The sequence below is a fragment of the Arvicola amphibius genome, chromosome 12 (assembly GCF_903992535.2).
Source record: "Arvicola amphibius chromosome 12, mArvAmp1.2, whole genome shotgun sequence".
In the NCBI taxonomy this organism is placed as follows: domain Eukaryota; kingdom Metazoa; phylum Chordata; class Mammalia; order Rodentia; family Cricetidae; genus Arvicola; species Arvicola amphibius.
The window spans coordinates 22,682,680-22,710,212 of record NC_052058.2 but is presented as its reverse complement, the minus strand read 5'-3'; the positions used below and the strand labels follow the sequence as shown (position 1 = coordinate 22,710,212).

At 46.8% G+C, this 27,533-nt stretch overlaps 3 protein-coding genes across 10 annotated transcripts in view; 1 reads left to right on the top strand and 2 right to left on the bottom strand.

Annotated features, from left to right (window-relative positions):
- The window catches only part of Pcp4l1 (Purkinje cell protein 4 like 1), a 41,824-nt gene extending 23,405 nt beyond the window's left edge, over positions 1–18,419 (bottom strand). The window contains exon 1 of one of the 2 annotated variants that reach the window (XM_038349463.2): positions 18,232–18,419. In XM_038349463.2, coding sequence (XP_038205391.1) covers positions 18,232–18,285 — 54 coding nt within the window. In that variant the 5' untranslated portion in view covers positions 18,286–18,419. Of the gene's footprint in view, positions 1–625; positions 861–18,231 lie in introns of those variants that run through there. The other variant, XM_042056060.1, reaches the window with a different exon arrangement.
- On the top strand, positions 17,347–22,168 carry Nr1i3 (nuclear receptor subfamily 1 group I member 3). 6 transcript variants are annotated; one of them, XM_038349457.1, is made up of 9 exons: positions 17,347–17,549; positions 17,715–17,857; positions 18,320–18,450; positions 19,760–19,929; positions 20,127–20,266; positions 20,449–20,594; positions 20,689–20,802; positions 20,976–21,074; positions 21,912–22,049. In XM_038349457.1, the coding sequence occupies exons 2-8, from the start codon at positions 17,721–17,723 to the stop codon at positions 21,029–21,031; spliced, it is 894 nt and encodes a 297-aa protein (XP_038205385.1). In that variant the 5' UTR covers positions 17,347–17,549; positions 17,715–17,720; the 3' UTR covers positions 21,032–21,074; positions 21,912–22,049. The 6 variants fall into 6 exon arrangements, with proteins under 6 accessions (XP_038205385.1, XP_038205378.1, XP_038205384.1 ...); XM_038349450.2 differs by having other exon boundaries at positions 17,348–17,549; positions 20,972–21,074; positions 21,912–22,168; XM_038349456.1 differs by having other exon boundaries at positions 17,348–17,549; positions 20,686–20,802.
- On the bottom strand, positions 21,115–27,052 carry Tomm40l (translocase of outer mitochondrial membrane 40 like). Of its 2 annotated transcripts, none has more exons than XM_038349459.1 (10): positions 25,661–27,052; positions 25,190–25,339; positions 24,849–24,916; positions 24,475–24,567; positions 24,088–24,189; positions 23,835–23,940; positions 23,555–23,677; positions 23,359–23,435; positions 23,061–23,163; positions 21,115–22,950 (listed from the first exon to the last, which is right to left on the bottom strand). In XM_038349459.1, the coding sequence occupies exons 2-10, from the start codon at positions 25,302–25,304 to the stop codon at positions 22,811–22,813; spliced, it is 927 nt and encodes a 308-aa protein (XP_038205387.1). In that variant the 5' UTR covers positions 25,305–25,339; positions 25,661–27,052; the 3' UTR covers positions 21,115–22,810. The 2 variants fall into 2 exon arrangements, with proteins under 2 accessions (XP_038205387.1, XP_038205386.1); XM_038349458.1 differs by having other exon boundaries at positions 25,190–25,439; positions 25,661–27,050.
- Between the last annotated feature and the right edge of the window lie 481 nt (positions 27,053–27,533).

Genomic DNA, 27,533 nt, shown 5'->3' with positions numbered 1-27,533 from the left:
AAATCAAGTCTGACAATAAGACAGGTCTTCTCAAAGTCTTACCATGGACAGTGTTCTTTGAAATGAGTCAACCAATTAAAAGGACTGGGTTGGCTCTAATGAACACCACAGAACCTGTCCGAAGACTTCGAGATGTAGCAGGCACTGAAGATGGAGGTCTACTCTGTAAGGGACCATCTCCCCAGGGATTGGACTTGCTACTAGCCCAATGCTCGTGGGAGGCAGGACAGGTACCCCAACGTTCCTCACTGAATGAGTGAAAAGTGCCAGGGATGGAGCTCTTGGCTGCTGCCTATGGAGAACAACACAATGCTAGGGTAGGCTGGACAGAACCGAAGTGAGGACAGCAAGGAAAACCATGGAAACCTCGGAGCAATAAGATAGATGCGGAGGACTAGCACCCCAAGAGACAGCTTATCACCCCGAGAGCTCAATTCCCGCCTACAGCCCCCTCCCCAAAGCGTTATCGACAGTTGGTAGGCTAAAAGCACCCCCTTTCCAGTAGCTTCAGGAAGACGAGAGATTGAGAGCTGTCCTAGAGGGGCAGTGGCGTCCACTCAGAGGGTACCCCTCGCCTCCAGGGGACCTGGAGCCGCAGCCTCCTCCCCGGTGCGGCACGGCTCACCTCGCTCATCCCGGCGGCCGGACGGGGCGTGGCAGGCGCAGGTGAGGCGAAGGGTCCTCGGGGGATGCGGGGACCGTGGCCGAGAGTTGTCGGGCTCCGGGGCAGGCGCCCTAGCGGGCTCGGAGGAGAAAGTGCGCGCCTCGAGCCGCTGCTTCGTGCTGCCCTGGGCGCTCTGGCTGAAGCTCTGCTAAAGGGACCCCTTCTGACCAGGTCCTGTCAGCAGCTCCGCGCGCCTTGACCGGGCCCATCTTTTATAGTGAGCTCCGGTCCCCGCCTCCAGTCCAACCAATAGAAACTCTGCCTACCGCAGACTGACAGCTCCTAGAACCCAGTGGTGGCAGACTTAGAAATCTGCTGCATTTCCAAACTAGGGTAAGACAGAGAGAGCGGGAAGGAGGGGGGAGACCGTCGGGGGATGAGAAGACAGAAAACGAAGTAGGAAAGCGGTGAAGGAGAGAAAAGTAGTATCCGAAGGAACTGAACTCTGGTCCTCTGTGCAAGAACAGCAAAGGCTCTTGAGCTATCTCTCTAATCCCATATGTTGTATATATATTTTAGGGGAATAAACAGGGAGGAAGAAAAAATAAACAGAACACAGGTAAATGCATGAACCTTCTGGTAACTTTAGTTAATGTAGCTCTGTTTATCTATATAGTTTCATCCCTTTAAGGAAATTCTTTACATTTTCACGCCTTTGTTACTTGTAGGCATTGTACAATCTCTTACAACTTCAGTCAGCCAAACCCAGATACTTTTAACTTTCACAGATATATTCTTTGGTAGAATATAATACCTTCACAGCCTACTAAAACCATAACTGCGCTTGTCTCAACCATTCAGTGGTTTGGCCTCTTCTCAACAACCGAATTCCAGTAAGACTTCAAATAGTCTCTTTTTTCTAGCTTGCCTCTGCGGTTACACATTTCCCCTGGAAAGAAGATCCACCTGAGATCCTCTGGTTCTGTTTCTATTAGGAATCTGGTTGCCTCGGTTACTAAAGTTCTAACTAGGCTAGCTCCTACTCCCTTTATGCAACCTCTGGAATCTTTCTAATGAACAATTAATTAGCTTTGAAAGGGTTGTCTTTAGTGAAACAGACCTCAATTCTTAAGCTGTTGTGAAGAAATTCTAGTGAGAATTCAGCCTCCAGGTTAGGGACCAGCTAGTTTTTGCAGGTAGCAATCAAATTAATAAATGCTCTTGTCTTTGACGGACATATGTACTGTTAGTGAGCCATCTCCTATTATGTGTGAATATAGACACAAACAGTTATGTCAACAAACAGGTTTGACTATGGCTGATAATAAATGTATTTGTGATTAATGAAGTCTGAATCTTATATTAATTTCATGAGCTAAGAAAGTTCTTTAAGTTTTAGTGGAAGATCTGGAAAGATGGCTTAGCAGTTACGAGCACTTGCTGCTCTTCCAGAGGACCCAAGTACAGTTCCTGGAACCACATCCAGTGGCTTAGAAATGTCTGTAACTCCAGCTCCAGAGAATCTGGAACCCTCTTCTGGCCTCCGCAAGCACATACGTGACAACATGGCAGATACTCACAAATACATTAAATAAATTTTAGTAAAAAGTTTTCTTCTTCTTTTTTAAGGTAAACTCCCAAAGACGCTAACAACACCACTTGATGGGAATAAATGATCTAATTGTAGGGTTTGTTTTTTTCAATTATTTAACTTTTTTAAAGATTTATTTTCACTGGGTATGGTGATGATGCACACACCTTTAATCCCAGCACTTGGGAGGCAGAGGTAAGCAGATTCCTGTGAGTGTGAGGCCAACCTGGGCTACATAGTGAATTCTCGAACACAATAGAGTGCCCAAGGAGGCCAGAAGAGGGCATTAGAACTGGAGCTACAGGTAGTTGTGAACCTCCATGTGGGTGCTGGAAACTGAATTTAGGTCATCTGCCAGATAGCAAGTGTTCTTAACCAACCCTCTAGCACTGGTTTTTATTTATTTATCTATTTATTTATTTGGTTTTTCAAGACAGGGTTTCTCTGTGTAACCACCTTGGCTGTCCTGGAGCTAGCTCTTGTAGACTAGGCTGACCTCAAACTCACAGAGATCTGCCTGCCTCTGCTCAAGTGCTGGGATTAAAGGTGTGTACTACCAATGCCCGGCAGCACTAATTTTTTTTAAATAATGTATTTATTTTTATTTTACCCGCATTTGTGTTTTGCGTGCATGTATGCCTGTGTGAGGGTGTCAGGTCCCCGAGAACTGGAGTTACAGATAGTTGGAAGCCACCACATGATTGCTTGAAATTGAACCCAGGTCCTCTAGAAGGGCGGTTGTCACTGCTCTTAATCACTGCTTCATCTTCCCAACCCTAATTTATTTCTTTTTTTTTTAAAATTATTTTTAGGCCGGGCGGTGGTGGCGCACGCCTTTAATCCCAGCACTCGGGAGGCAGAGGCAGGCGGATCTCTGTGAGTTCGAGGCCAGCCTGGTCTACAAGAGCTAGTTCCAGGACAGGCTCTAAAAAAGCTGCAGAGAAACCCTGTCTCGAAAAAACCAAATAAATAAATAAATAAATAAATAAATAAATAATTTTTACTTTTGCTTATGTGTATAAGTGTTTGTCTGGGCACCATGTGTGTGCCTGGAGCCCACTGAAGCCAGAAGAGGGCATTGGATCCTCTGGGACTGGAGTTACAGACAGTTATAAGCCACTATGTGGGTGCTGGGAATTGAACCTGGGTCCTCTGGAACAGCATCCAATGCTCTTAATTGCGGAGCCATCTCTCCAGCTTCTGATTTATTTTACTTTTAATTATGTGTATGTGTGTGAGGAGGGGACACTATACATGTACGTGCAGGTGCTGGTGGAGGCCAGGAGAGGGCACTGACTTGCCGGGAGCTGGACTGACAAGTAGGTGTAAGCAACCCTGATGTGGCTACTGGGAGCCAAACTCTGGTCCCCTGCAAGTGTCGTCCATGCTCTTAACTCCTGAGCCTTCTCTCGGCCCCAGTAAAACCATTCTTACCTATATAGCAACCTATATTTGGCTCATAAATCAATCCCTTAGATGATTCATAGGACAATATAAATATGCCTAAAAGTGTGCTATAATAGTAGGTCATATAATGATAAATAGTAGTATGTCAAAGAAGAAATACATTAGTTAGGACTAGCTGGCCTAGTTATTAGTTAGGTGTCACATGCCCTTAATCCTAGCATTTAGGAGGCAGAGGCAGGTAGAACTCTATGAGTTCAAGGCCAGCCTGGTCTACAGAGTTCCAGGATAGGCTCCAAAGCTACCAGAGAAACCCTGTCTTAAAAAAATAAATCAGTTAGGACCAAAAAAGTCAAAAGTTTCCTGGGGAAGATAAGATTGAAATTGGGCCTTACAGGAAGGAAAGAATATAGACAAACAAAAGAAAGAAATCTGAGTAACAACAAGAAAAATATAATTAAGCTAGATATGGAAAAATATATAAAGATATATGGAAGGGTTTTCCACTATCAGAAGAATTTTTTAACTTAGCTCCCATACAAATAGCATTGCTATGGCTGAGAAAATGGTTCATCAGCTCAAAGTGCTTGCCACGTAAGCCCGACGATATCAGTCTGCTCCCTGAAGCATATATAAAGGCAGAAGGAGAGAATTGACCCCACAACGCTGTCCTCGGACTGCCATACATGTGTCATGGCATGAGTTCCTGCCATCATACACACAGTAATACATAAAATCAATAAACAAATAACGTTTCTAGATTATTTTATTTTTACAGAGGAAACAGGATTGGTTTTATAAGAAAAACACTAATAATAAGAAGGCCAGGATAGGAAAACTGCAGTTGTACAAAGTATAAGAGCCTGGGTGACAGTTACAGGAGAAAAGGGACAGCGTCAAGAAACCAACAGCAGGTCAAGAACTGGTGCGTGCCTGTAGTTCCAGCATCAGAGAGAAGGTAGACATAAGTAACGTGAGTTACAGGCCAGAGGAGCTAGACATCCTTTCTCAGAAAACAGACATCCTCGTGCAGCGCGATCTTTATAGTCTAATGGGAAAGATACTGGCATGCCACAGAGAGGCAGTGTTGGAAGTGCTAAGAAGGAAGTCTAGGGAAGTGAGGAGTCTCATAAAGTAATAAAAGTCATTGAAATTGCTGGGTGTGGTAGTCCAGGCACAGGCCTTTGACCCCAGTGTTTAGGAGGCACAGGCAGGCAAATCTCTGAAAGTTCGAGACCAGACAGGCCTACATAGTGAGACCCTGTCTCCAAAGAATGAGAGAGAGAGAGAGAGAGAGAGAGAGAGAGAGAGAGAGAGAGAGAGAGAGAGAGAGAGAGTTAACGAGAAAACAGCAGAGATGACTTTTAAGAATAGCAATTTTAGTTGTTAGGTTTTTGTTTGTTTGTTTATTTGTTTTGTAGCCCTGCTGTGGCTGTCCGGGAACTCAGAACAGGCAGGCCTAGAATTCATAGAAACCCACCTGCCTCTGCCTCTGCCTCTGCCTCCTGAATTCTGGCAAGAATCGCAATCTTTTTGTTTGTTTTTTATTGAGCTATATATTTTTCCACTCCCCTCCCTTCCTCCTCATTCCCCTTCCTCTCCCATGATTCCTCCCACTCTCAATTTACTCAGGCGATCTTGTCTTTTTCTACTTCCCATGTAGATTAGATCCATGAATGTCTCTCTTAGAGTCCTCTTTGTTGTCTAGGTTCTCTGGGATTGTGAACTGTAGGCTGGTTTCTTTAATTTATGTCTAAAAACCACTTATGAGTGAGCCAATATGATATATGTCTTTCTGGGTCTAAGTTACCTCACTCAAGAATAGCAATCTTAAAAAAAAAATTACAAGTGTTATGGTGTATGCCTTTAATCCCAATCTCCGGAAGATGAAGCAGGCAGAGCTCTACAAGTTCAAGACCAACCTGGTCTACATCTTAAATTCGAGACTAGCCAAGGACACATAGTGAGACCCTGTCTCAAAAACAAGCAGGGGCTGAAGAGATGGCTCAGCGTTAAGATCACTGCCCTCTCTTCCAGAGGACCTGGGTTCAATTCTCAGCACCCACATGGCAGCTCACAACTGTCTGTAACTTCAGTTCTAGGGAACCTGACATTCTCACACAGACATAAGTGCAGGCAAAACGCCAATGCATATAAAATAAAAATAAGCTACCTTTAGCCGGGCGGTGGTGGTGCACACCTTTAATCCCAGCACTCGGGAGGCAAAGACAGGCGGATCTCTGGGAGTTCGAGGCCAGCCTGGTCTACAAGAGCTAGTTCCAGGACAGGCTCTAAAAAAGCTGCATAGAAACCCTGTCTCGAAAAACCAAAAAAAGAAAAAAAAAAAAGCCAAGCAAATAACATGATTCTGTGGAACTAGTTATAGATTTTGGAGATCTTCACTCGCTAAGATGAGGACAAATAAAGCATATAAAGGCACTTTGTAAACGGTTATCTTATCTTAAGCTGTTAGGTATTTTCTTTTTTTTTTTTTTTTTTTTTTTTTTTTTTTGGTTTTTCGAGACAGGGTTTCCCTGTAGTTTCTAGAGCCTGTCCTGGAGCTAGCTCTTGTAGACCAGGCTGGCCTCGAACTCAGAGATCCGCCTGCCTCTGCCTCCCGAGTGCTGGGATTAAAGGCGTGCGCCACCACCGCCCGGCTGCTGTTAGGTATTTTCGCTTTTTACTGGGAATAGATGGATCTTTAGGGAAGAAGATAGAAGATGGAAGGAAGCAAGGCTGAGCCTGAGTAGAGAGTCTACATAGTTGTTCTTAGAGTCTTGAGAGAAGAAGCACCTCTGAAGCAGGAGGAACTATAGAGCTGTCGGAACAGAGGGGACAGGGCTGGAGGTGTGGGGGGCAGGGCTGGAGGCGTGGCTCCGGCTAAGGAGCAGGGTTCTTCTCTGGTAGTTTAACTCCCAGCACTAGGGGACAATGAAGAAAGAATAATAGCATGGAGGTTAGAAAAGGAAGTGTCACAGAAGACAATGTGGCTATCAGGGTTCAAAAATAGTAGAGATATTTTTTTTTTTTTTTGGTTTTGCGAGACAGGGTTTCCCTGTAGTTTCTAGAGCCTGTCCTGGAACTAGCTCTTGTAGACAAGGCTGGCCTCGAACTCAGAGATCCGCCTGCCTCTGCCTCCCGAGTGCTGGGATTAAAGGCGTGCGCCACCACCGCCCGGCTAGTAGAGATATTGAAAGGGAAAAAAACATAAGAGAAAGCCCACTGAATTCAAGAGACTATTAGAGATCACTGGTGAATTGAAAAAAAAAAGGATTAAAATCAGATTATGATCAGATGAAAGGATCTCTTCCCGTTCAGAGTGTTTGTGCCAGTACTTGGGAGGTCAAACAGAATAGAGCAGGCCCAGACTGGAAAGTTGACTCAACGGACCTGAGGAAGGTCAGCCAATATCAAATGCAAACACACGGAAGGTAGGAACAGCATGTAGCAACAGTTCAGAAGTCAAAAAGGAGTCTGGAATCAGTATGAGAGAATAATAGGCATCTGGCCAGAGAGTCGGAACAACAAAGGATAATCAGGTCTAACAGACAGCAGCTAAAAGGAAAATAGGAATGTTTCCAGATGACATGTTGGGACTTCGGTGTAGCAAAGTGCCCCACACAGACAAGACATCCATTAAACGTTTATTGTAAAAATGAGTACATTCACTCAATGTTTACTGAATGAACGAATAACACAAATAATTTCGTATGGAAAGAGTGTAAGTTTAGAATGAGACTGTATTTTATTTTATGTTATTTTATGTGTATCAGGGGTTTTCCATCATCTGTGTATATGTACCATGGGTCTTGCCTAGTATCCTCTGATGTCAGAAAGGGGGCATTGGATCCTCTGGAACTGGAGCTGCAGGTGGCTGTAAGCCAACAAGGAGGGACTGGGAATGGAACCTAGGTCCTTTGTAAGGGTAAAAAAAGGTAACAAGTGCTCTTAACCACTGAGCCATCTCTTCAGCCACTGGAATGAGACTTTAATTCATTTCTTACTCAATTGGTTTAGCCTGAAACCATTTATATGTGCCTGGAGGACTTAAGACTATGTATGTCCCACCTAGGTATCATGGTTCATGGCTTGTTTTTCTTTTTGTTTGTTTGATTGATTGGTTTTCTATAGAGGGTTTCTCTGTGTAACAGTCCTGACTGTCCTGGAACTCATTTTGTAGACTAGGCTAGCCTCAAACTCACAGAGATCCACCTGCCTCTGCCTCCCAAGTGCTAGGATTAAAGGCGTGAGCCACCACTGCCTGACTCATGGTTCATGCTTGTAATCTTAGCATTTAGGGTGCTGAGGCAAGAAGATAGCCATGAGTTTGAGGTCAGCCTGAGCTACAAAGGAAGACACTATCTTAAAAAACCAAAAGCCACATCTCAAAGCCTCTGTGAATCAAAAAGTAAAAGATGCAGACTTTAGTCTGACTCACTGGTTCATAAAAGTTTGTTATCATGGTACTCAGGAGGCTATAATAAATCTCAAAAAAAAAAAAAAGAAAAAAAGCCGGGCAGTGGTGGCGCACGCCTTTAATCCCAGCACTCGGGAGGCAGAGGCAGGCGGATCTCTGTGAGTTCGAGACCAGCCTGGTCTACAAGAGCTAGCTCCAGGATAGGCTCTAAAAAAGCTGCAGAGAAACCCTGTCTCGAAAAACCAAAAAAAAAAAAAAAAGAAAGAAAGAAAAAAAGAAAAGGGGGCTAGAGAGATGGCTCAGTAGTTAAGAGCACTTCTGGTCTTCCAAAAGACCTGGGTTTGATTCCCAGCACCCACATGGCAGTTCACAACCATCTATACAATGCCCTCTTCTGACCTTCATGGCATCAGGCTTATAAGTGGTGCACAGACATATATGTAGGCAAAATACCCATACACATAAAGCAAAACTTGGAAAGAAAAAAGGAAAAGAGGAGCCAAGCAATGATGGCACCTTTTAATCTCAGCATTTGGGAGGCAGAAACAGGTGGATCTCTGTGAGTTCGAGGCCAACCTGGTCTACAAAGGTAATTCTAGGACAGCTAGAGTTGTTATACAAGCGAACTCTGTCTCAAAAAACAAAACAAAAAAAAAGAAAAGAAAAGAAAAGGAAGAAAGGAAAAGAAAAGGAAAGGAAGGAAGGAAGCAAAAAGAGCAATCCTTGGACTGAAGAGGAGGCTCAGTGGTTAAGAGCTTATACTATTCTTGCAGAGGACGCACATCAGGGGGCTCACAACTGCCTGGAACTCCAGCTCCAGGGGATCTGGTACCCTTCTGGTCTCCTACACGTGCTCCTGCATACACATACAATAAATAAGGATTAAATTTTTAAGGAAATGTTTTTTTAAAGCTCCATTTTAAAAAAGCAGTTCTTGCTGGGCAGTAGTGGTACATGTCTTTAGTCCTAGCAGTAGTGAGTCAGAGACAGGCAGATCCCTATGAGTTCCAGGACAGCCTGGTCTACAGAGCAAGGACCGGGACAACCAGGGCTACACAGAGAAACCTTGTCTTGAAGAAGAAAAAAAAAAAGCCATGTCTTTAATACAGAAGCTTACAACTGATTGATAGTCAGAAGCCTGCAATTGTTCTTCAGATAGTACAGTGACAAATTTGGGTGCAGATGTAACTTAAAGGCTCCTAGAGGCTGAAGGGCCAGGAGGACCAAGAGAGGAGGGACTGAGAGTGGCAGGAGTTGGGTGGGGAGGGCGGGTATGTGAGGTGATTCCATCTGAAAGCAACAACAAGGGCGGATGTCCAGGTAAGTGAGCACAGCCTGTTCAGGGCAGTCTAAATGTTTAAGCACATCTAGCGCCAAGTGCGATGTACTGGGTCAGGGCGGGGAAGTGAGGACAGAATAGGAGAGGCCAGCGTGATAAATAGAGGTCAGATCACAGAGGACTTTGTGTTACATGCTGAAGAGATTGGATTTTTTTTTCCCCTGAAGGTGATGGAAATCAAATGAGGAATTTTAAGCAGGGGAGAGACATGATCAAATTTGCATTTTTGAAATAGCAACCGCGGAGGATGGGTTAGGAGTTGAGGCTGAGAGCAGGGAGAATAATTTAATAGGCTACTGCAGAGAGAGTGAAAAATGGTGTGGGCCTGAACTCAGCTGAGAGGTGGTGGGCGTTTAGAGGTCAGGGGACAGCAATGACAAATCACGACTGCTGGTCAGTTTTAGGGAGCAAAAAGAGGCCAGGTACTCCATCTTCCCACTTAACATCTGGAAGAGGGTAGGAATGGAAGAACAAAGAAGGAAAACAGTCAGGGGATGAACACGTACAGACCCCTCCCATCTTTTAAGCACTGTTCAAAGAATTTTATATATTACTTTATTCTTTACAATAAAGTTGTCTGGTAGTTCCCTGACCCCAGGTAAAAGGAATAAGAATTTAGAAAGCATAACACTCAGGTCTCAGTCAGCATTTTTCTAGATCCTGGCCTGGGGTAGGTATGTAGGGAGAGGGTGAACACATCAATGAACTGAAATCCTACTTTCCATGGATGCCCATGACCCATGCAGAAGATTCCACTTTTGGTCTGGTCCACAGAAGAGGTCGTAAGGCTGGAGAAGCTGTGCTGTAAATAGGAAAGTTAGCTCAGAGAAGTCTGTTTCCAAGAAACCCTGTCTCAAAGAAGTATAGGATGTCCTACGCGTGGTGCTATGTGTCTATAATCTCAGCACACAGGAGGCAGAGACAGGAGGATAGGGAGTTCAGTACCAGCCTCAGCTACATAACAAATTCCAGACAAGCTGAGGCTACATGAGACCCTGTCTTGAACAACAGCAGCAGCAACAACAGAAGTACAAGGTAGACTTCTCCCTCCCCAAAAACCAAGGCTCAGAATAATTTCTAGACCCCAGTGAATGAACAGCCCCAGGCTCAAATGTTTCCTCCAGTTGACCTCTCCCTAAGCATCCTGTACTGTTTAAGTCAAGGTTCTATCGCTGTAAAGAGACAACATGCCATATCAACTCTCATAAAGGAAAGCATTTAATTGGGACTGGCTTATAGTTTCAGAGGTTTAATGTTGGGATCTTTTTGTAGACTGTGTAAAGATGTGTCTCTGTCCTTCCTCATTTGTCTAAGGCACCTTCTGATGGTTTAATAGAATTGAAAGACCAATAGCTAGGCAGAAGAAAATAGGTGTGACTTCAAGGCAGAGAGAGGAACTCTGGAAAAGAATCTAAGGCAGAAGATTCACCAGCCAGACACAGAGGAAGTTGGACTAATGGTACTGAGGAGAGGTAATGAGCCATGTGGCAGAACATAGATTAATATAAACAGGCTAGCAGGGCGGCGGTGGCGCACACCTTTAATCCCAGCACTCGGGAGGCAGAGGCAGGCAGATCTCTGTGAGTTCGAGACCAGCCTGGTCTACAAAAGCTAGTTCCAGGACAGGCTCCAAAGCTACAGAGAAACCCTGTCTCGAAAAAACCAAAATATATATATATATATATACAGGCTAATTTAAGTTTTAAATTAAACTTAAATTGGTTGGGTTGTGGTGATGGAGCTCTATAAATTTTAGGCTAGCCTGATCTACAAAGCAAGTTCCAGCACAGCCAGGGCTGTTACATGGAAAAACCCTGTCTTGAAAAAACAAAACAAACAAACAAACAAACAAGCCTAAGCTAAGGCCAAGTTTCCTTTTTCTTTTTCTTTCTTTCTTTCTTTTTTTTTTTTTTGAGACAAGGTTTCTCTGCAGCTTTGGTGCCTGTCCCAGAACTAGCTCTTGTAGACCAGGCTGGTCTCGAACTTCCAGAGATCCGCCTGCCTCTGCCTCCCCAGTGCTGGGATTAAAGGCATGCACCACCACTGCCCAGCGGTAAGAGCTAAAGAGCTAAGGTCAGAACTTGAACTTAAGTTCTTAGAGTCTTGTTGCAAAATATTTGGCTAACAATGTAAAGATGTGTTGTTGTTTCACCTTGCCTGCCTAAGGCACCTGATTGGTCTAATAAAAAGCTGAATGGCCAATAGCAAGGGAGAAGGTAGAGGTGGGACTTGGGGGTGAGGAAAGTAAATAGGAGGAGGAATTAGACTCAAAGGAGAAAGCAAAAGAGATGACAGGGAGATGTAGAGGCCAGACAGACAGACATGGAGGAAGCAGGAAAGCAGGACACACAGAATGAAAGAAAGGCTAAAAAGCCCCAAGGCAAAACATAGCTGAACAGAAACAGGTGAAACTAAGTTAAAAGAGCTAGTGGGATAAGTCTACGCTAAGGCTGAGCATTCATAATTAATAATAAGTCTCCGTATCTTTATTTAGGAGCTGGTTGGTGGCCCAAAGAAAATTCCAACTACAGGTCTCTCACTTTCCCTCTCTCTCCCCCGACCCTCTGAAGCAGGGTCTCACTATGTAGCCCTGGCTGTCCCGGGGCTCACTCTGTAGACCAGGCTGTCCACAAACTCACAGAGATCCACCTGCCTCTGCCTACCAAGCGCTGGGACTCCTGGGTGGTGGTGCATTCTAGGCTCTTAGGGCTTTATTGCTGTCGTTAAACAAAAGTGAGGAGAAAAGGGTTTGCTTCCGCTTACACTTTAGTCAGTCATTAGGGGAAGCTAGGATGTGGCCTGTTTCTGGAGCTCCTGCCTTGCCTTCCCTGGACTGAGGAATTGGAACCTGGAATTGCAAGTTAAATAAATCCTTCCCTCGTATATGTTGCTTTTTGGCCAGGGCATCCTATCACAGCGACAGAGAGAAGCTAGAGCAGGTCCATAATCAGATTCCTTGTCATAGGACCTCTCTCTGTGTGTCTCTCTCTCTCTGTGTCTGTCTCTCTCTCTCTGTCTCTCTGTCTCTCTGTCTCTCTCTGTCTCTCTGTCTCTGTCTCTGTCTCTCTCTGTCTCTCTGTCTCTGTCTCTCTGTCTCTGTCTCTCTCTCTGTCTCTCTCTCTCTCTCTCTCTCTCTCTCTCATTCTTCCTCCTCACGCTGTCTAACCGCAGAACAGGTGCTTGATAGTAGAGTGCTGAAAGGCACTGTCACTATGGAAGAGGCTGGGGGACCAATGGAGGACATTAGTAGCTCCAGTAGCCTCTTTGCCCCTCTGTACCACCATCTTCCAATCAGCCATACAGGACACCAGAAGGGTTATTGACTTCTCTTCTTCTCTTTCAACCCGATGATTTCACTTCCCATGTATTTTTTCGACACTCCTCTTCCTATACGTACTGCCACTATTCTCCAGTAGACTTAACCTCTCGCCTGCATTATGACAATCGCTTGCTGGTCTCTGCTTCCAGGGCCTCACCCTCACATTTATCTGTCAACCAGCCACCAAAGCGAGCTAACCAGAATACAGTTCTGGTCATATCTTTTCCCAGTTTGCGCTTTAATTTTTCTTACATCGGTTCATTTGTGTGTATGCATGTTTACCTCGGGACATGTGTAGAAGTCAGAGGACAACTAGCAGAGGTTGGTCCCCTCCTTCTGTCCTGAGGGTCCTTGGGACTGAACTCTGGGTATCAGGTTTGGCAGCCAACACCTTTAATACCAAACCATCGCTCCAGTCTCAAGCTTACCACCTGAAGTTCTCTCTGAAAAAAAAAAAAACTACCAGCCATGGTCCTATACTCCTGTAATCCCAGCACTGGGGAGACTGTGGAGCAAAACTGCAAGAATTCCAGCCTGGGCTACATAGCAAGAGCCGAGACCTGTATTGCAAAAGCAAAAGGAAGGAAGGAAGGAAGGAAGGAAGGAAGGAAGGAAGGAAGGAAGGAAGGAAGGAAGGAGGGAGGGAGGGAGGGAGGGAAGGAGGGAAGGCAGTCAGGCAAGTTTCCCAATGGATTCAAACTGCTTAGTCTGACACATGAGATGTCCCAGTCTGGTCCGCACAAATCTCAGCCTCATATTGCTTCCCTCTCGCCCTGTCCCTTCTCATTCTCAGCAGAAGTCCTGTGCTTCAGCAAGAAGCCTGCTCGTGGCTCTGCTACATCTGCCTTCATGTTTCTGGCTTCTTGAACATCTGGGTTGCGCTTTCTGATTGAGTTTGTTTTTGTTTTCTCCCAGCTAATTCTTCATTGTCTTTTAGAAATCAACTCAGTTGCCACTCATTCAAGAAGGAAATGGAAAACGGTATCACTCTGCCAAATCAGGATTAAGGTCCCCTCTTTTGATCACATAATCCTCTAAACATAGCTCTATCAGGGGTCTGAATATATTTCTTTATATCTGTTAAAAGGACTGTCTGCTTAACAGGTTTAACCCTCATGAATACAAGAGAGTGTCTTACTCATCTTCTTTATCATTCTATCTATGGTATGAGACCCTATGGTAGGGTCTCAATCAGTATTTGTTGTTTTGAAGTTTTTTTGTTTGTTTGTTTGTTTGTTTGGCTGGTTGGTTGGTTGGTTGGTTTTGGTTTTTTGAGACAGGGTTTCTCTGTGTAACAGCCCCAACTGTCCTGGAACTCACTCTGTAGACCAGACTGACCTCAAACTCAGAGAGATCTTTCTACCTCTGCCTCCCAAGTGCTGGGATTAAAGGCATGTGCCACCACTGCTCAGCTTCAGTCGGTATCTGTTAATAGAAATAATTACTATACCATCTTCTGAAGTTCATGGATGAATGTATACATGTGGTACACATAAAAACACTCTGGCATGCACATACACATAAAATAAACAATTTTAAGGCCAACTGTTGTAGAATAATATTTTTGCACACTGTGATGATGTGTCACTCTAATTGGTTTAATTAAAAGCTGAACAGCCAATAGCTAGGCAGGATTTCCAGGCACAGAGGATGCTGGGAAAAAGAAGGGCAGAGACAGGAAGAAGCAGGAAAGCAGGATAGACAGTGCATAGATGAGGTAAACGAGCCTCAGGCAGTACACACATTAATAGAAATGAGTTAATTTAAGTTAAGCTAGCTAGAAACAAGCTTAAGCTAAGGCTGAGCATTCATAATTAATAGTAAGTCTCCATGTCATGATTTGGGAGCTGGTGGTCCAAGAAAGCCTGCTACAAATGGGGCTGGGCTTTAGGGTTTCAAAAACCCAAGCCAGTCCCGGTGTTGCTCTCCTTCTTCCCCCTGCCTGCAAATCTGGGTGTAGAAATCTTAGCTACTTCTCAAGCACCAAATCTGCCTGCATACCACCATGCTTCCTGCCATGGTAATAATGCACTAAACCCCTGGAACTGTAAGCAAGCACCAATTAAATGCTTTTTTTTTCTTTAATAAGAGTTTCCTTGAACTAGGCGGGTGGTGGTGCAGGCCTTTAATCCCAGCACTCAGAAAGCAGAGGCAGGTAAATCACTGAGTTAAAGGCCAGCCTGGTCTACAAAGTGAGTTCTAGGACAGCCAAGACTACATATAGAAACCGTGTCTTAAAAAAACAAAACAAAACAAACAAACAAACAAAATCAACATGGCAACAATAAAATTGAACCAAGTATGGGAATCCTCTGATTGCTAGGTCCTGTGTGATCGATCACACAGGTCACACACAACCCACAAACTCAGCTCTAGGACAAGAGTTCCCAAATCAAGTTGAACTCCTTCTAATTTATTAGAGTCGTGTGTGTGTGTGTGTGTGTGTGTGTGTGTGTGTGTGTGTGTGTATGTGTGTGTAGGCACATGTGTAAACCAGAGGACAATCTTGGGTATCATTTATTATTCAAGTGCCATCCGCTTTTTTTGTGAGGGGTTTTGCTGTTGTTCTTACATTTCTTTATTTGGGAAGGGGTGGACATATGCCACTGAGCATTGATAGAAGTCATAGGACAACTTGCATGGGGCCAGTTCTCTCCTTCCACCATGTGGATTCTGGTATCAAAGAGGTCATCATGCCTGGCAGCAAGTGCCTTTCCCCACTGAGTCATTACGCCAGCTCCACCTTTTGAGACAGTCTGTTGAGACAGTCTCTCACTGGTCTGGAATTCACCAGCTAGGCTAGACTTACCCCAAAGAACCACCTGTCTCTGCCTTCTTGGCATTGGGATTACAAGTATGTCCCACTGTAATGAGTCTTTATCTGCTCCACCAGCTCCCAAATAAGGACTCGAAGACATATCATTAATTATGAAAGATCAACCTATAGCTTAGGCTTGTTCTTAACTAACTCTTATAAAAAAATTAACCCATTTATATTAATCTGTGTTCTGCCACATGACTCAAGGCTGTTACCTCTCCTGCACATCCTGTTTGCTCTGTATCTCCTGGCATCTCTGCCTTTCTTCTTCGTAGAGTTCTCTCTCTCTGTCCATTATACCTAGACCTCCTGCCTAGCAATTGGCAATTTAGCTTTTTATTAAACCAATCATAGTGACACATCTTCACATGGTGTAAAGTAATATTCCACAACATCCCACTGTGCCTTTTAAAACAATATGGGTTTGGATCTGATAAGATGGCTCATGGGTTAAGAACATTGCTGCTCTTCCAGAGGACCTGGGTTCAATTCCCAGCAACCACATGGCAACTCAATATTGTGTGTATAACTCCAATTCCAAGGGTCTGGCACCCTTAAACAGACATGCATGTAGGCAAAAAACTGTCATGTTTTGACCAAAAAACAAAGAACACAAAATAAAAAAAAAATAAAACTTTTTTTAAAAAAGTGGGCTCTAGGATTTAAACCCAGGTCTTTGCTTGCTTGTATAGTAAGCACTTCAATGACTGAGCTATTGCTCTACCACCTAGGGTTCACTTTTATTTATATCTCAGTCATCCCAAGTAAGGAAGAGGTATCTCTTCTGACTTTATGCCTAAATTCTTGATCTCCTAAAGTCTTTTTAAAACAAATTTCTGGAGTTAGAGAGAAGGCTCAGAGGGTAGGAGCACTTAACGCTCTTGCAAAAGATTCAGGTTCAATTCCTAGTACAGAACATTGTAGCTCACAACCGCCTATAACTCCGGTCTCAGAAGACCAGACAATGTTCTCCAGTCTCTGTTTGTATTAGGTGTACACATTAAAAGAAAAGCATTAATAAATCTTTTTTGAAAGAAAGAAAGAAAGAAAGAAAGAAAGAAAGAAAGAAAGAAAGAAAGAAAGAAAGGAAGAGCGAGCTACGAGATGGTGGTGCACACCTTCAATCCAAGCACTTGGGAGGCAGAGGCCGGTTGATCTCTGTAAGTTTAAGACCAACTTGGTCTACAGAGTGAGTAACAGGACAGCTAAGGCTACACACAGAGAAATCCTGTCTTGAAAAGCCAAAAGGAAGAAGGAGGAGGAGGAGAAGGAAGGAAGGAAGGAAGGAAGGAAGGAAGGAAGGAAGGAAGGAAGGAACGAAAGAAGGAAGGAAGGAAAGAAGGAAAGAAAGAAAGAAGGAAGGAAGGAACGAAGGAAGGAAGGAAGGAAAGAAGGAAGGAAGGAGGGAAGGAAGGGGGGGGGGCGGTTAAGAGCACTGGGCTGGTCTTCCAGAGGACCTGGGTTCAATCCCCAGCACCATATGGCAGGTTATAACAGTCCTGTAACTCCAGTTCCAAAGGACCCGACATCCTCACACCCCTCACACAGACATACATGCAGGCAAAACACCATTGCACATAAAATACATAATAAAAAAGAAATTTCTTTGAGAGCCTTGTATAATTGGCATACCACATGTGAAAAACCTTGCCTTCTCTCCCTCTTCAGCTCTCCTCACTCTATCCAGGATCCACGTAAAGAGAGGGCTGTAGATTTAGCCTAAAGCTCACCAATAGGGAAAACAAGTAGCAGTTTTCAATGATCAGTGAGGGCCCCACCTATCACAGCCCCTCCCCATCTGCTACCAACCAACAGCTGGAACATGCCAGGAAAACCTCCCGCCTCAGGTCTTTGCCCTGGGTCCAGAGTCTGCATCCTACCTACTACATATGGCACAGAGAGTACCCGGAGGTCACATGCATGAGACCTAGAGACAAGGTACCGAGGATAATCCCAAATTCCTGCAGCTCCTGAGATCACAAGGAGAGTAGGGTCAGCGTGGAGGCTTGGGGAGAGATTCTGTGGCCTGTATGCAGCACGCTGCCTAAGAGAAACAGGTGGGTAATCTGTGGAAGGCCGGAGACCGAAAACAACACTTTTGCTTTTGGTGCAGACAGTGCTGGTATCGGGTGGAGGGTAGGTAGTTTTGGGAAGGGATCTCGCAGAAGAAGAGGAAGAGAGTCTAGTGTGTTTCTGAGCTGACTGTTAACTCCCATACCCAGGAGACCATGACAGCCATGCTAACACTTGAAACCATGGCCAATGGAGAGGAATATGAGCCGAGGAACTGTGTGGTGTGTGGAGACCGAGCCACGGGCTATCATTTCCATGCCCTGACTTGTGAGGGCTGCAAAGGCTTTTTCAGGTGAATGCTTTCTCCCCATCAGAAACAACCCCCACACTCCTATCGGGCCGCCTTGAAACACTGGCCCATCTCCAAGCTTATGGGGCTGTAATACTCTCACAGCTAAGCTGTACTGTCCTGTATCTAGCACCCTCAATCGTGCTGCCAACACTGTATAGAACCGGTGACATAATAGAACAGCAGGCCAACCATTTGTCCTGGAGGCACAGCCTATTAGTCAAGAGCACTTGTGTAGTACACATGATCTGCCCAGGACCAAGTTAGTACCACACAATGAGGGCTCCTGAGTGGCCTCACTTCCCCATGAAAACGCTCCAGCTGCTTCTGAGGACCTTTGGACACAACTCAGATTAGCCTGTTGTTAAACCAGCTACCTTTTCATACCCTTCCGGTCTCCTCTTACGCTCAGCTGCCTGCTTCGCTGTCATCTCAGATCCTGCAGTGTCTCTCTCTGTCTCGCAGACGAACAGTCAGCAAAAACACTGGTCCCATCTGCCCATTTTCTGGAAGCTGTGAGGTCAGCAAAGCCCAGAGACGCCACTGTCCAGCCTGCAGGTTGCAGAAGTGTCTAAACGCTGGCATGAGGAAAGACAGTGAGTTGGCCCCCTACCATCCCAGGAAGCCATTGAGTGTGCTTCTCTGCTGTTTAGTATACCCAATAGCTCGTGTTCCACATAGCAGGCAGAGTAAGCTTTTTGAAACTTAATTAGATTATGCCACGGTTCCCAAAACTTCCAGTCTCTTTTTTTTAAGTATTTTTTTATTTTTAATGTGTATAAGTGTTTACCTGCATATATGTCTGTGCACCTTGTGTATGCCTGGTGTTCACAGAGGCTCGAAGAGCATGTTGGATCCCCTGGAACTGGAGTTGCAGATGACTATAAACTGCCATGTGAGTGCTGGGAATTGAACCCAGGTCCTCTGCAAGAGCAGCCAGCGCTTTTAACCCTGAGCCATTTCTCCAGTCTCTCCCCGCTCCAATCTCCTTTAAGGTATATGATTTCATACATATCCTACTTCAGACTTTGTCTCTTAAGCCCCTTCAGCACATTCCAGCCACAATGGCTCAGTGCTGTCCTCGAGTACAGCAAGCTTCCTCTTCCCCAGGACTTCCCATTTCCTCTCCCTGGAATGTCCTTCCCCTTCAACGTCACCTGGCCTGCTTCTTCTCTTCTATCTCTGGAGTACGTGGTACCCGTCTTCTTGTAGGAACTTCTTAGTTATCCATTGCTGCGTTCCCTGTGCCAGGTAACTGTGCTGTGCTCCCAACAGATAATGCAGCTGGCCTCCCACAGCTCCAGCCTGTCAGCTAAACAGCACAGTCACACTTGGGCATCAAGCCCGCCCGCCTCTCAAACTCCAGCACTTCCATATCACTTTCCTTCCAGCATGGAGCGGGTGGAAAGGACACTGTAGAAGCCAAATGGCACTGCCTTGAGTTCCGCCTGTCTCACTTATTTTATGGCTGTGGAAGTGTTGCTGGAGTCTACGCTTCTGAGAAATACGAAGCCTGCCCTGTCTGATTAGAGTCGCTACAGCCAGTGAAATCTAGCCGTAGAACCTTTGAAAGTACAATGCTATGCGAATCTAAAGTGACATTTTCAAAATGAAGACCCTTCTTCAACGTTCCCAAGGAGCCAAACATCTCCTCTTCCCACTTTACTCTCCACCCCTCCCTTCTTTCCCATGGTGCACTGTTTCCTGCTGCAGTGTGTCACCGATAAATACGAGGTCGGTAGATGTGTGCAGACACACTGGTTCAGTGAAGTCCACGGAAGCCTCAGAAACCTTCCTTTCTTCCTCAGTCCTCACATGGGGAGACTGAGTAGCCTCACCTCAAGGGGTGGAAGAAAGGGGCTCTCTGCTGCTCTCAACTTATGTCGTCTTTCTTGCCTGCCACAGTGATCCTGTCAGCAGAAGCCCTGGCATTGCGGCGAGCCAGGCAGGCACAGCGGCGGGCACAGAAAGCATCCCTGCAGCTGAGTCAGGAGCAGAAAGAGCTGGTCCAGACCCTTCTGGGGGCCCACACTCGCCATGTGGTCCCCATGTTTGGCCAGTTAGTGAAGTTCAGGGTGAGAACTTACAGGATTTGTCCTGGGTGCCTGAGGAGGTGACCTGAGGGAGAGAGCTATTACCATGTCCTGAGAGAGGACAGATCTCCAGAACCCCAGAGTGGGCAGGTTCCTCAGCCAAAAACCCTTCTAAGGCTGGTGAGAGCCAAAGGCCGGCCAAGGCTGAGGCCTCTCACTCAAGCTCTGAATTCTTCCAGCCTCCAGCCCACCTGTTCGTCCATCACCGGCCCTTCCCCACTCTGGTCCCCGTGATGCCCCTGCTCACACACTTTGCAGATATCAATACTTTCATGGTGCAGCAGATTATCAAATTTACCAAGGAACTGCCCCTTTTCCGGTGAGTACCACGTGGTCTTTCAGGAAGTAAATGCTTCATAAACCATACCAGGCTCTGATAAGTCACATGTCCGCCGGCCTTTCCGAGCACTAGGCCTTCAATTTTCAGCACTAGGTATGTCAGTCGGGCCTTTTGATGGGCAGGCCTAAGTCTAAAGTGCCCTTGTTTTCTGCCCCACACAGGGCCCTACCCATGGAGGACCAAATCTCCCTCCTCAAGGGAGCTGCTGTGGAAATACTGCACATCTCACTCAACCTTACTTTCTGTCTTCAAACGCAGAATTTCCTCTGTGGGCCTCTATGCTACAGAATAGAAGATGCTGCCCATGGTAAGATGGTAGGATGGCACAGGCTGTGTGTCCTTGGGGTATAAAGTATGAAGTGCCACCGGGAGGCTCCTAAGCCTACTGCCTCTCACAGTAGGGTTCCAGTGGGAATTTTTGGATTTGATCATGCGCTTCCATGGGACATTGAAAAGACTGAAACTCCAGGAGCCCGAGTATGTGCTCATGGCTGCCATGGCCCTCTTCTCTCCTGGTGAGAATCATCTAAAAGCCAAGGAACTAACTCTCAACCCCTTTAATCTATCCCTGACTATCTTGCTTCCCAGCCCACAGTGTGGATCTATACCATTCTCAGTCCCTGTACCACATGAGGCTCCCCACCTGTGTCCCTGCCACTTGACCTTCCCACTTTCCTATTTCAGACAGGCCTGGAGTCACCCAGAGAGAAGAGATTGATCAGCTGCAAGAAGAGATGGCACTGATTTTGAACAACTACATTATGGAACAGCAGAGGCCCCAAAGTCGGTAGGTAGGAGGCTGAGGACTCACAGGCTGCACTGGGGGAAGGAAGAGATTGGAGAAACATTGGGATCAGAATGAATGCATTTACTGTTGTTTCCTTCGGGAATCTAGATCTTCCCTTGGGCCACCCCTATCACACATAGTTCCAGTACCCAAACTGCGCACACTGCTGTTCCTTCTCACTTTTCCAAGGTTTTTTTTTTTTTTTTTTTTTTTTCAGTAGAGATGCAAAGTAGTAGCTCATAGCCTGTGTTTGATAGCATTCCTGAGACTGGTGAGCCATCACCTCACCTCTCCAACTTCATTCTTCTTCTTGGCCCTCTCCTTTCCCTTGGGTCAATTCCTTGAACTTTTCAGTTCCACTTGAAGCCATGGTCATTCACAGTTTCAGGGACAAAGCCTGTCCCTGGTTCGAGAGTCCAGGCTCCGAAGTTAATGCCACTTTTGTTCTGTTCATTCCTTGATAAATCAGTTTGCTAAGAGGGGGATGTTTTATGCCATAGAACAACACACCCGCCTTCTAGAACTCCATCTAAAAGGTTCCACCTTCAGGTTCTATACAGTTGAAGTGTTGGCCAAGTCTAGTTCTTTACATTTGACCTCTAAGCCCTGGGTTCAGGAAAAACTAGGCACAAAGAAGGAAGACAGTGCTGACAAGAGGCCCTCTTGGGGACTTCTGAACATTTTCAAAATGTAGTATGTGCCATCCACAGCAGGATTTTCTAATGTTCAGACTTCCCTCCTGGAGGGGCAGTTTAGGGGACTGGGGCCTCAGGACAAGACTCCCAGCTGCTTCATTTCCCTCTTCTTTCCCTGGTAACCCTACTACTCCTTCCGAAGGTTTCTGTATGCAAAGCTGATGGGCCTGCTGGCTGAGCTCCGGAGCATAAACAATGCATACTCGTATGAAATACAGCGCATCCAGGGACTGTCTGCTATGATGCCACTGCTTGGGGAAATCTTCAGCTGAGGCCCAGGCTGGCCTCCTTCCCCAGACCCCCTGGGATACATTGGACTGGCTAGGGGAAATTACTGGTGCCCAAGATGGGGACCAGCTAAAAGGAGCTCATTGGCCCCAATGAAACACTGAACAGCAACTGTCTCTCCGTGCGGTCATCCATGGGGTGTGGACAGGGCAGGGGGCAGAGAGTGGGGAGTTGGGGTGACCACAGGACCAAAGTGGCTCTCTGGAAACACAGAAGATGGGAAAGGAGGAAGTCTCAGGGCTAGGAGGTGACGGTCCTTCAGGGAATGGGTGGGCCCATTCTTTGGTCTTTCTATGGCCAAAGATTTAGCTCTTTAACCCTATTTTCCCAACCTTGGGAGGCTGAGGGATGGAAAATGGGAGAAATGGTATAGGAAGTGAATCCCATGCAGATCTTTCTGCTCTGAAGAAGGAGCTAATACCTTAATCAAATAAAAATAATAAAGAAGAAAGTAGGGTGAGGGAAGCCAGATACATCCCTTAATCCTTCTCCTTCAGTCCAGAGCCATAGAGATATGGAAAATTATAGTAGGGCTGATGGCAGAATTGGGAACCTCAAACCACTGCCTCATGGGGAAGTGATCGTGTGGCAGCTTCAGTTCTGAGGAGGACATGGTCCTGCCCCCCACTCTGCCCATGGGACCTAGAAGTCATCAGCAAGGTAGGCTCTGGAGAGGGACCTAGTTAGTCTCTGGCCCTAGGGCATCTGACTCAGAGGTTCCAGCTGCTGTGTGGAGATCCCTCCAAAACCACTTCAGCCCACGGTGATGCTGAAGCCACAATGGAATCTGTTGCGCCAGTGATTGAGGAAGGCTCCCAGGGCGAGAGTGACGGGCAGGGGGGGCATCTTCTTCTCCAGCACAGCACCAACACACCAGTTACTGTCCACCAGGCCTGCCAGGGAAGAGGACACTGGTCAGGCTGTATAGCAGGACTTGGAGTAAGGAGTCAACAGAAGCAAGGTAGAGCCTCCTACCCTCCCTGTATAACCCCAAATCCCTCACCTCTAAACACCATATTGGCCTGGGGCAGAGTCAGGTGGTAACCAAAGGAGAAGGTTGTATCTTGTAGCCTTGTATTTGCCTCAAACTCCACTCCAACCTGAACCTGAGAAGCAGGGACAAAAATGAGAGGAGGAACCGTCACCACGAATACCAGAAGAGTCCCAACAGGGTAGCAGCAAGCTGGGCGCATGTGTGGAAATGTATACCAAAGTGAGGGTTGGAAGACTAATAGGCCAGGAGCCTGGGAGGACCTGAGGGGCAAAGTGACTAGGATAGCGGATCAGGTCAATAATCTTACCTGCTCATTTGCCCTGTGGTAATAACTTGCATGGGCCCCACCTGACCCAACATTCAACGTAGCTACCCAGTGTACAGCTGGGGGGGGGGGGGGGAAGTACAGAGGGAAAAGACAGTTACTGTAGTAGACAGGGGCAAGGAACCCCAGAAAAGCCCAGAGTCGCTCCCCTTCACCACTATCTCACTTGGCTCCATACCTGAGTACTTCCCAGCCAGAGTCAAGATGGCCCCCTCTTCGCCCGGTCGCCGGTGATAAACGAGCTCTCCTCCTAGCACCAGCCGTTGGGTGATGCTCTGCAGGAAGTGAGCGACCATGATCACTGTGGGGGAGTAAGGAGAAAAGAGTCAGGTTTGCACCCCTGCCATCCAGTCATCAAGTTCCTTTTCTAACCCCCAAACTACATTGAAGATGAAACGGCGTGACCGACATTGTTTGCAAATGGACAGGCAAGAAAGGACTCCGTCCTAGTTCCCCACCTGACTCCCCAATCAGGTCAGGATTCCCCAGGGTCAGAGTGGCTGTGTAGTCATCTCCCCGATACTCGCCATCAAACTGCCATGTCAGGAACTTGGCCTGCTGTGTCTGGGGAGGAGAGTAAGAAATAAAATACCCTTCCCCCTTTTCATGTTCAATATTGCCTCTGCTCCTCCCCCTGGACCCCCGAGGCAGGATACCCATGGAAGAGAGAGAGAGGTGCCTCAGCGGATGGAGGCAGGAACTGTGGGTCACCTGGAAGACAGCCTTAGCTCGCAGCCGCTCTGCCAACAGAAGCAAGACCTGGGCGTTGAGACTACCACTGCTGTCCATATCCCCCACCACGGTGGGGAACACCTGTTAAGGAGTGTAGACAGTAAGGCCGAGATGGGCAGGTAGTTTTTATAGACCTAAACAGGAACACTAGGATTTCCGTAACAACACACAGTGCCCCCTGGTGGGCCTCAGAGACAAACGCGGGCATCTTTGCACAGGCGTCTCTCTCTACCCCGTCCCATTCAGAAGAGCCGCAGAGAACAAAGTTGCTGAATGATCTTCCTGACAAGCACATACATTTCCTCCTCGAGACCTACGCCCACGTGAGGGTCTAGGGAGTTGACACAAATGTGGTGGAGCCCTCACCTCAGTGGGGCTAAGCTGCCAGTCCCCTGCGTAGGCGGCATGGAGATGATATCCTGGCAAGCCCAGGGCACTCATGTGCACAGTATGAGCCACCTGAGGAAAGAGGAGACAATGGAGAATACAACATTCTATCCCACCCTTGATCTTTTTCCATTCAGCGGGTGTTTCTAAAAACCTCAACTGTTCCGACATATGAAGAGGGTCACTGGATTTTAAGCAACAAGTCCCACAGGCAAAGAAAGGAAAAGGGACCCCCACATCGTCCCTCACTTGTCACACCTAGCCTGGCTAAGACTGGAGTAAGAGGTGTGGAGAAGAGAGTCCAGGGACGGGCAGGGAGGTGAAGTGAGGAGGGGCCGGAGAAGTGGGAGCACCTGGAAATGGCTGCTCAGAACCTTGTTGACAACCAGCTTCACGCCCTCCATCTGTGCTGGAAATACATCTGAAAGGAGTGAGGGGAAGGGAAGGAATAAGTACAGATGAGGACCCCTAGCCAAGGAGATAGACCTCCCTTTCATCCCCACATGAAGCACTGAAGGAAATGACCTCCTTTCAAATCCTGCAACAAAAATGCTCTGCTTTGGACATCGGATCCCTCTTGACAGCTGGATGCTCCAGCTGTGATCTCTCTGTTCACATCACGGGGCATCAGCGTTCGAGACCCTCTCTACCCTCTACCCCTTCCACCTAAGACACCCAAACACCACGTCCTCACCTTTGCACAACCGGTGCAGCCCATCGAAGCTCCCGGGGTTGGGCAGCGGTTCCTCTCGACGGGGGGTCCGGCGGGGTAGAGTCCCCAGCGGTGCCAGGCCCAGGGTGTTACCCATTTTAGTCCAGAGGACAGGGAGGGGTCGGGGTTAGCCTGGGGAAACAATCTATTGCTCCCTCTATCCCCCACGAGCTCCACCCCCCATCATCAGGCTCCCCAGTTTCAGAAACTTCCATAGGGTTCAATGCTAGACCTGCAACAAGGAACAGTAGGGGAAGAGAGCACCGATGGAAAAATTGAATCCCAGGCACAATCCCGCCCCATTGTTGATCCTTCACCCCCACCTGTCACCCCTGTCCGCTCTCCCATTATCTATTCTTAACCACCACCACAGGCTTCAGCTAGCTCCCTAGTTTCTCTATTCTTCATTCCCACGTCCCAAGGCTCTGCCCGCAATGGAACACTAACCCTTACCATCTCAAAGCATCCCGCTGCCTCTTTCCCCTAGGCACACCCCGGTCATCTTGATGGGGGCAGCCATCTTAAATAATGGCAGAACTATAGCTTCAACCTGCATTCTAAGCATGGCCATAAGCGCCATCTTGGAAATGGGCAAAGGAAGCTCAAAGACCCAACCCACCCAATGATGAAAAAAGGTGCTTAAATTTCCAGTGACCAATGGGAGAGGAGGAAGCAGAAGAGAGGCAGCCCTGACGGCCCCAGAGCTTCAGTCCGCTGTTGCAGGGGCGAGTGGGAGTTTGTGGGTGGTACTTTAGACTTGAGTCGAAGGCCGCGTAACAAAGATCGCCCAGCCTCTTCAAGGTCGAGAAAAATTTGTGTGCGTTTAAGGCGCTAGAGGGAGCATTTTGCCCAGCATCGCTGGAGCTCCTTAAACCGGACCTGAGAAAAATGAAACTACAGTTTGAGTTTGGAGACGTGTCCTATGAAGAGACGCTCAGGGAGGGATTGTGAAGACACCAGTTCCCATTCCTCTCTACCCACCTAAAATCCTCTGGGGGATCCCCACAGCCCTCCCCCGCACACCTCCAGAGGGCTACTGCTCACAAACACAGCTCTCCCCTAGAAAATAGAACCCTATCACCACTATCTCCCGCCTCTGGCATTCTACAAGCCAGGCCTTCTTGTTAGAATAGGAAAGGCTGTGAGTTTGAGGGAGGGGAGCGGGTTGTGGGCAGAACTAATTTCTGAAGCTGCCCTCTCCAGTTACTCCTTCCTTGCAGACAGGACTAATAAAATCCAGGAATCCGACTACAGCCTGTCCTTACACTCTTCCCCCAGGGCCAGGGGAAAGCGGTAGTGTGACAAGAGAGCTACTTCACAAGAGGACAGCTGGAAATGGGAGAGATTTCTTGGTCATTGTTCGCACCCTGCCTCTCAGTAGTGTTCTGGTGCACACAGGGTAAATTTGGGGGGCCAAAGGGTGAAAGATAGCAATGTTTCCATATCTACTTAGCTAATTCCACTGGAGAGCTCTGGGCCTAGGGAATGTGCCTCGTAGTCTCCCCCCGACGACACTAATTAGAGCTTGGTCAAAGGGCCAGGACCTAACTGATAAGGTGATTAAATAACCAGGCATCTTCGACCTTTATCTGGACTGAAACCTCTTAACTGTTGCAGCTGGGAGCAGGAAGGAGGGCAGAGGCTATTTTTCTGAATTTGTTCTTTTGGGGGTAGGGTATATATGCACTGATGGGGACCCAGGAGTGTTAGTCCACATTCTCATTACACATTAACTCAAAAAGGGACAGAGTCAGCGGTATCTGTTCTGACTTGTATTCCCCTAAGCCCCATTCCCTGCCACTTCCTATTTCAATTCCTTTTTCCTTTTCTTCCTCTCTCTCTCTCTCTCTCTCTCTCTCTCTCTCTCTCTCTCTCTCTCTCTTTTTTTTTTTTTTTTTAGACAGGGTCTCTCTATGCAGCCCTGAAACTCACTATATAGACCAGGCTGGCCTCAAATTCACAGAGATTAGTCTGCCTCTGCCTCTCCAGTGCTGGGATGAAAGGCACATGCCATCACGCCTAGCTTCTTTCTCCTTTCTTTTGTTCCCAAACACCTCTTTGCCAAGTTGCTATGAAAGTATGAAACCTATAGGGTTGGGGGAATGAAGTCTATCCACAGTGAGGTAAAGATAACAAGGGCTACCAGCTTCATGTCAGAACTTCCCAGAGAAATAGCTTAGAATCCTGATTCCCTGCTATGTATCAACTCCGTTAACTTCAGCCCTCGATCCCAACAGAATAAAACATAAGCAGATCTTGGTCTTCCCCTGAGTTTATAACCCCTGCCTCTCATTCTAACACCAAGAGTCCCCTTTGCTTGTTCTTC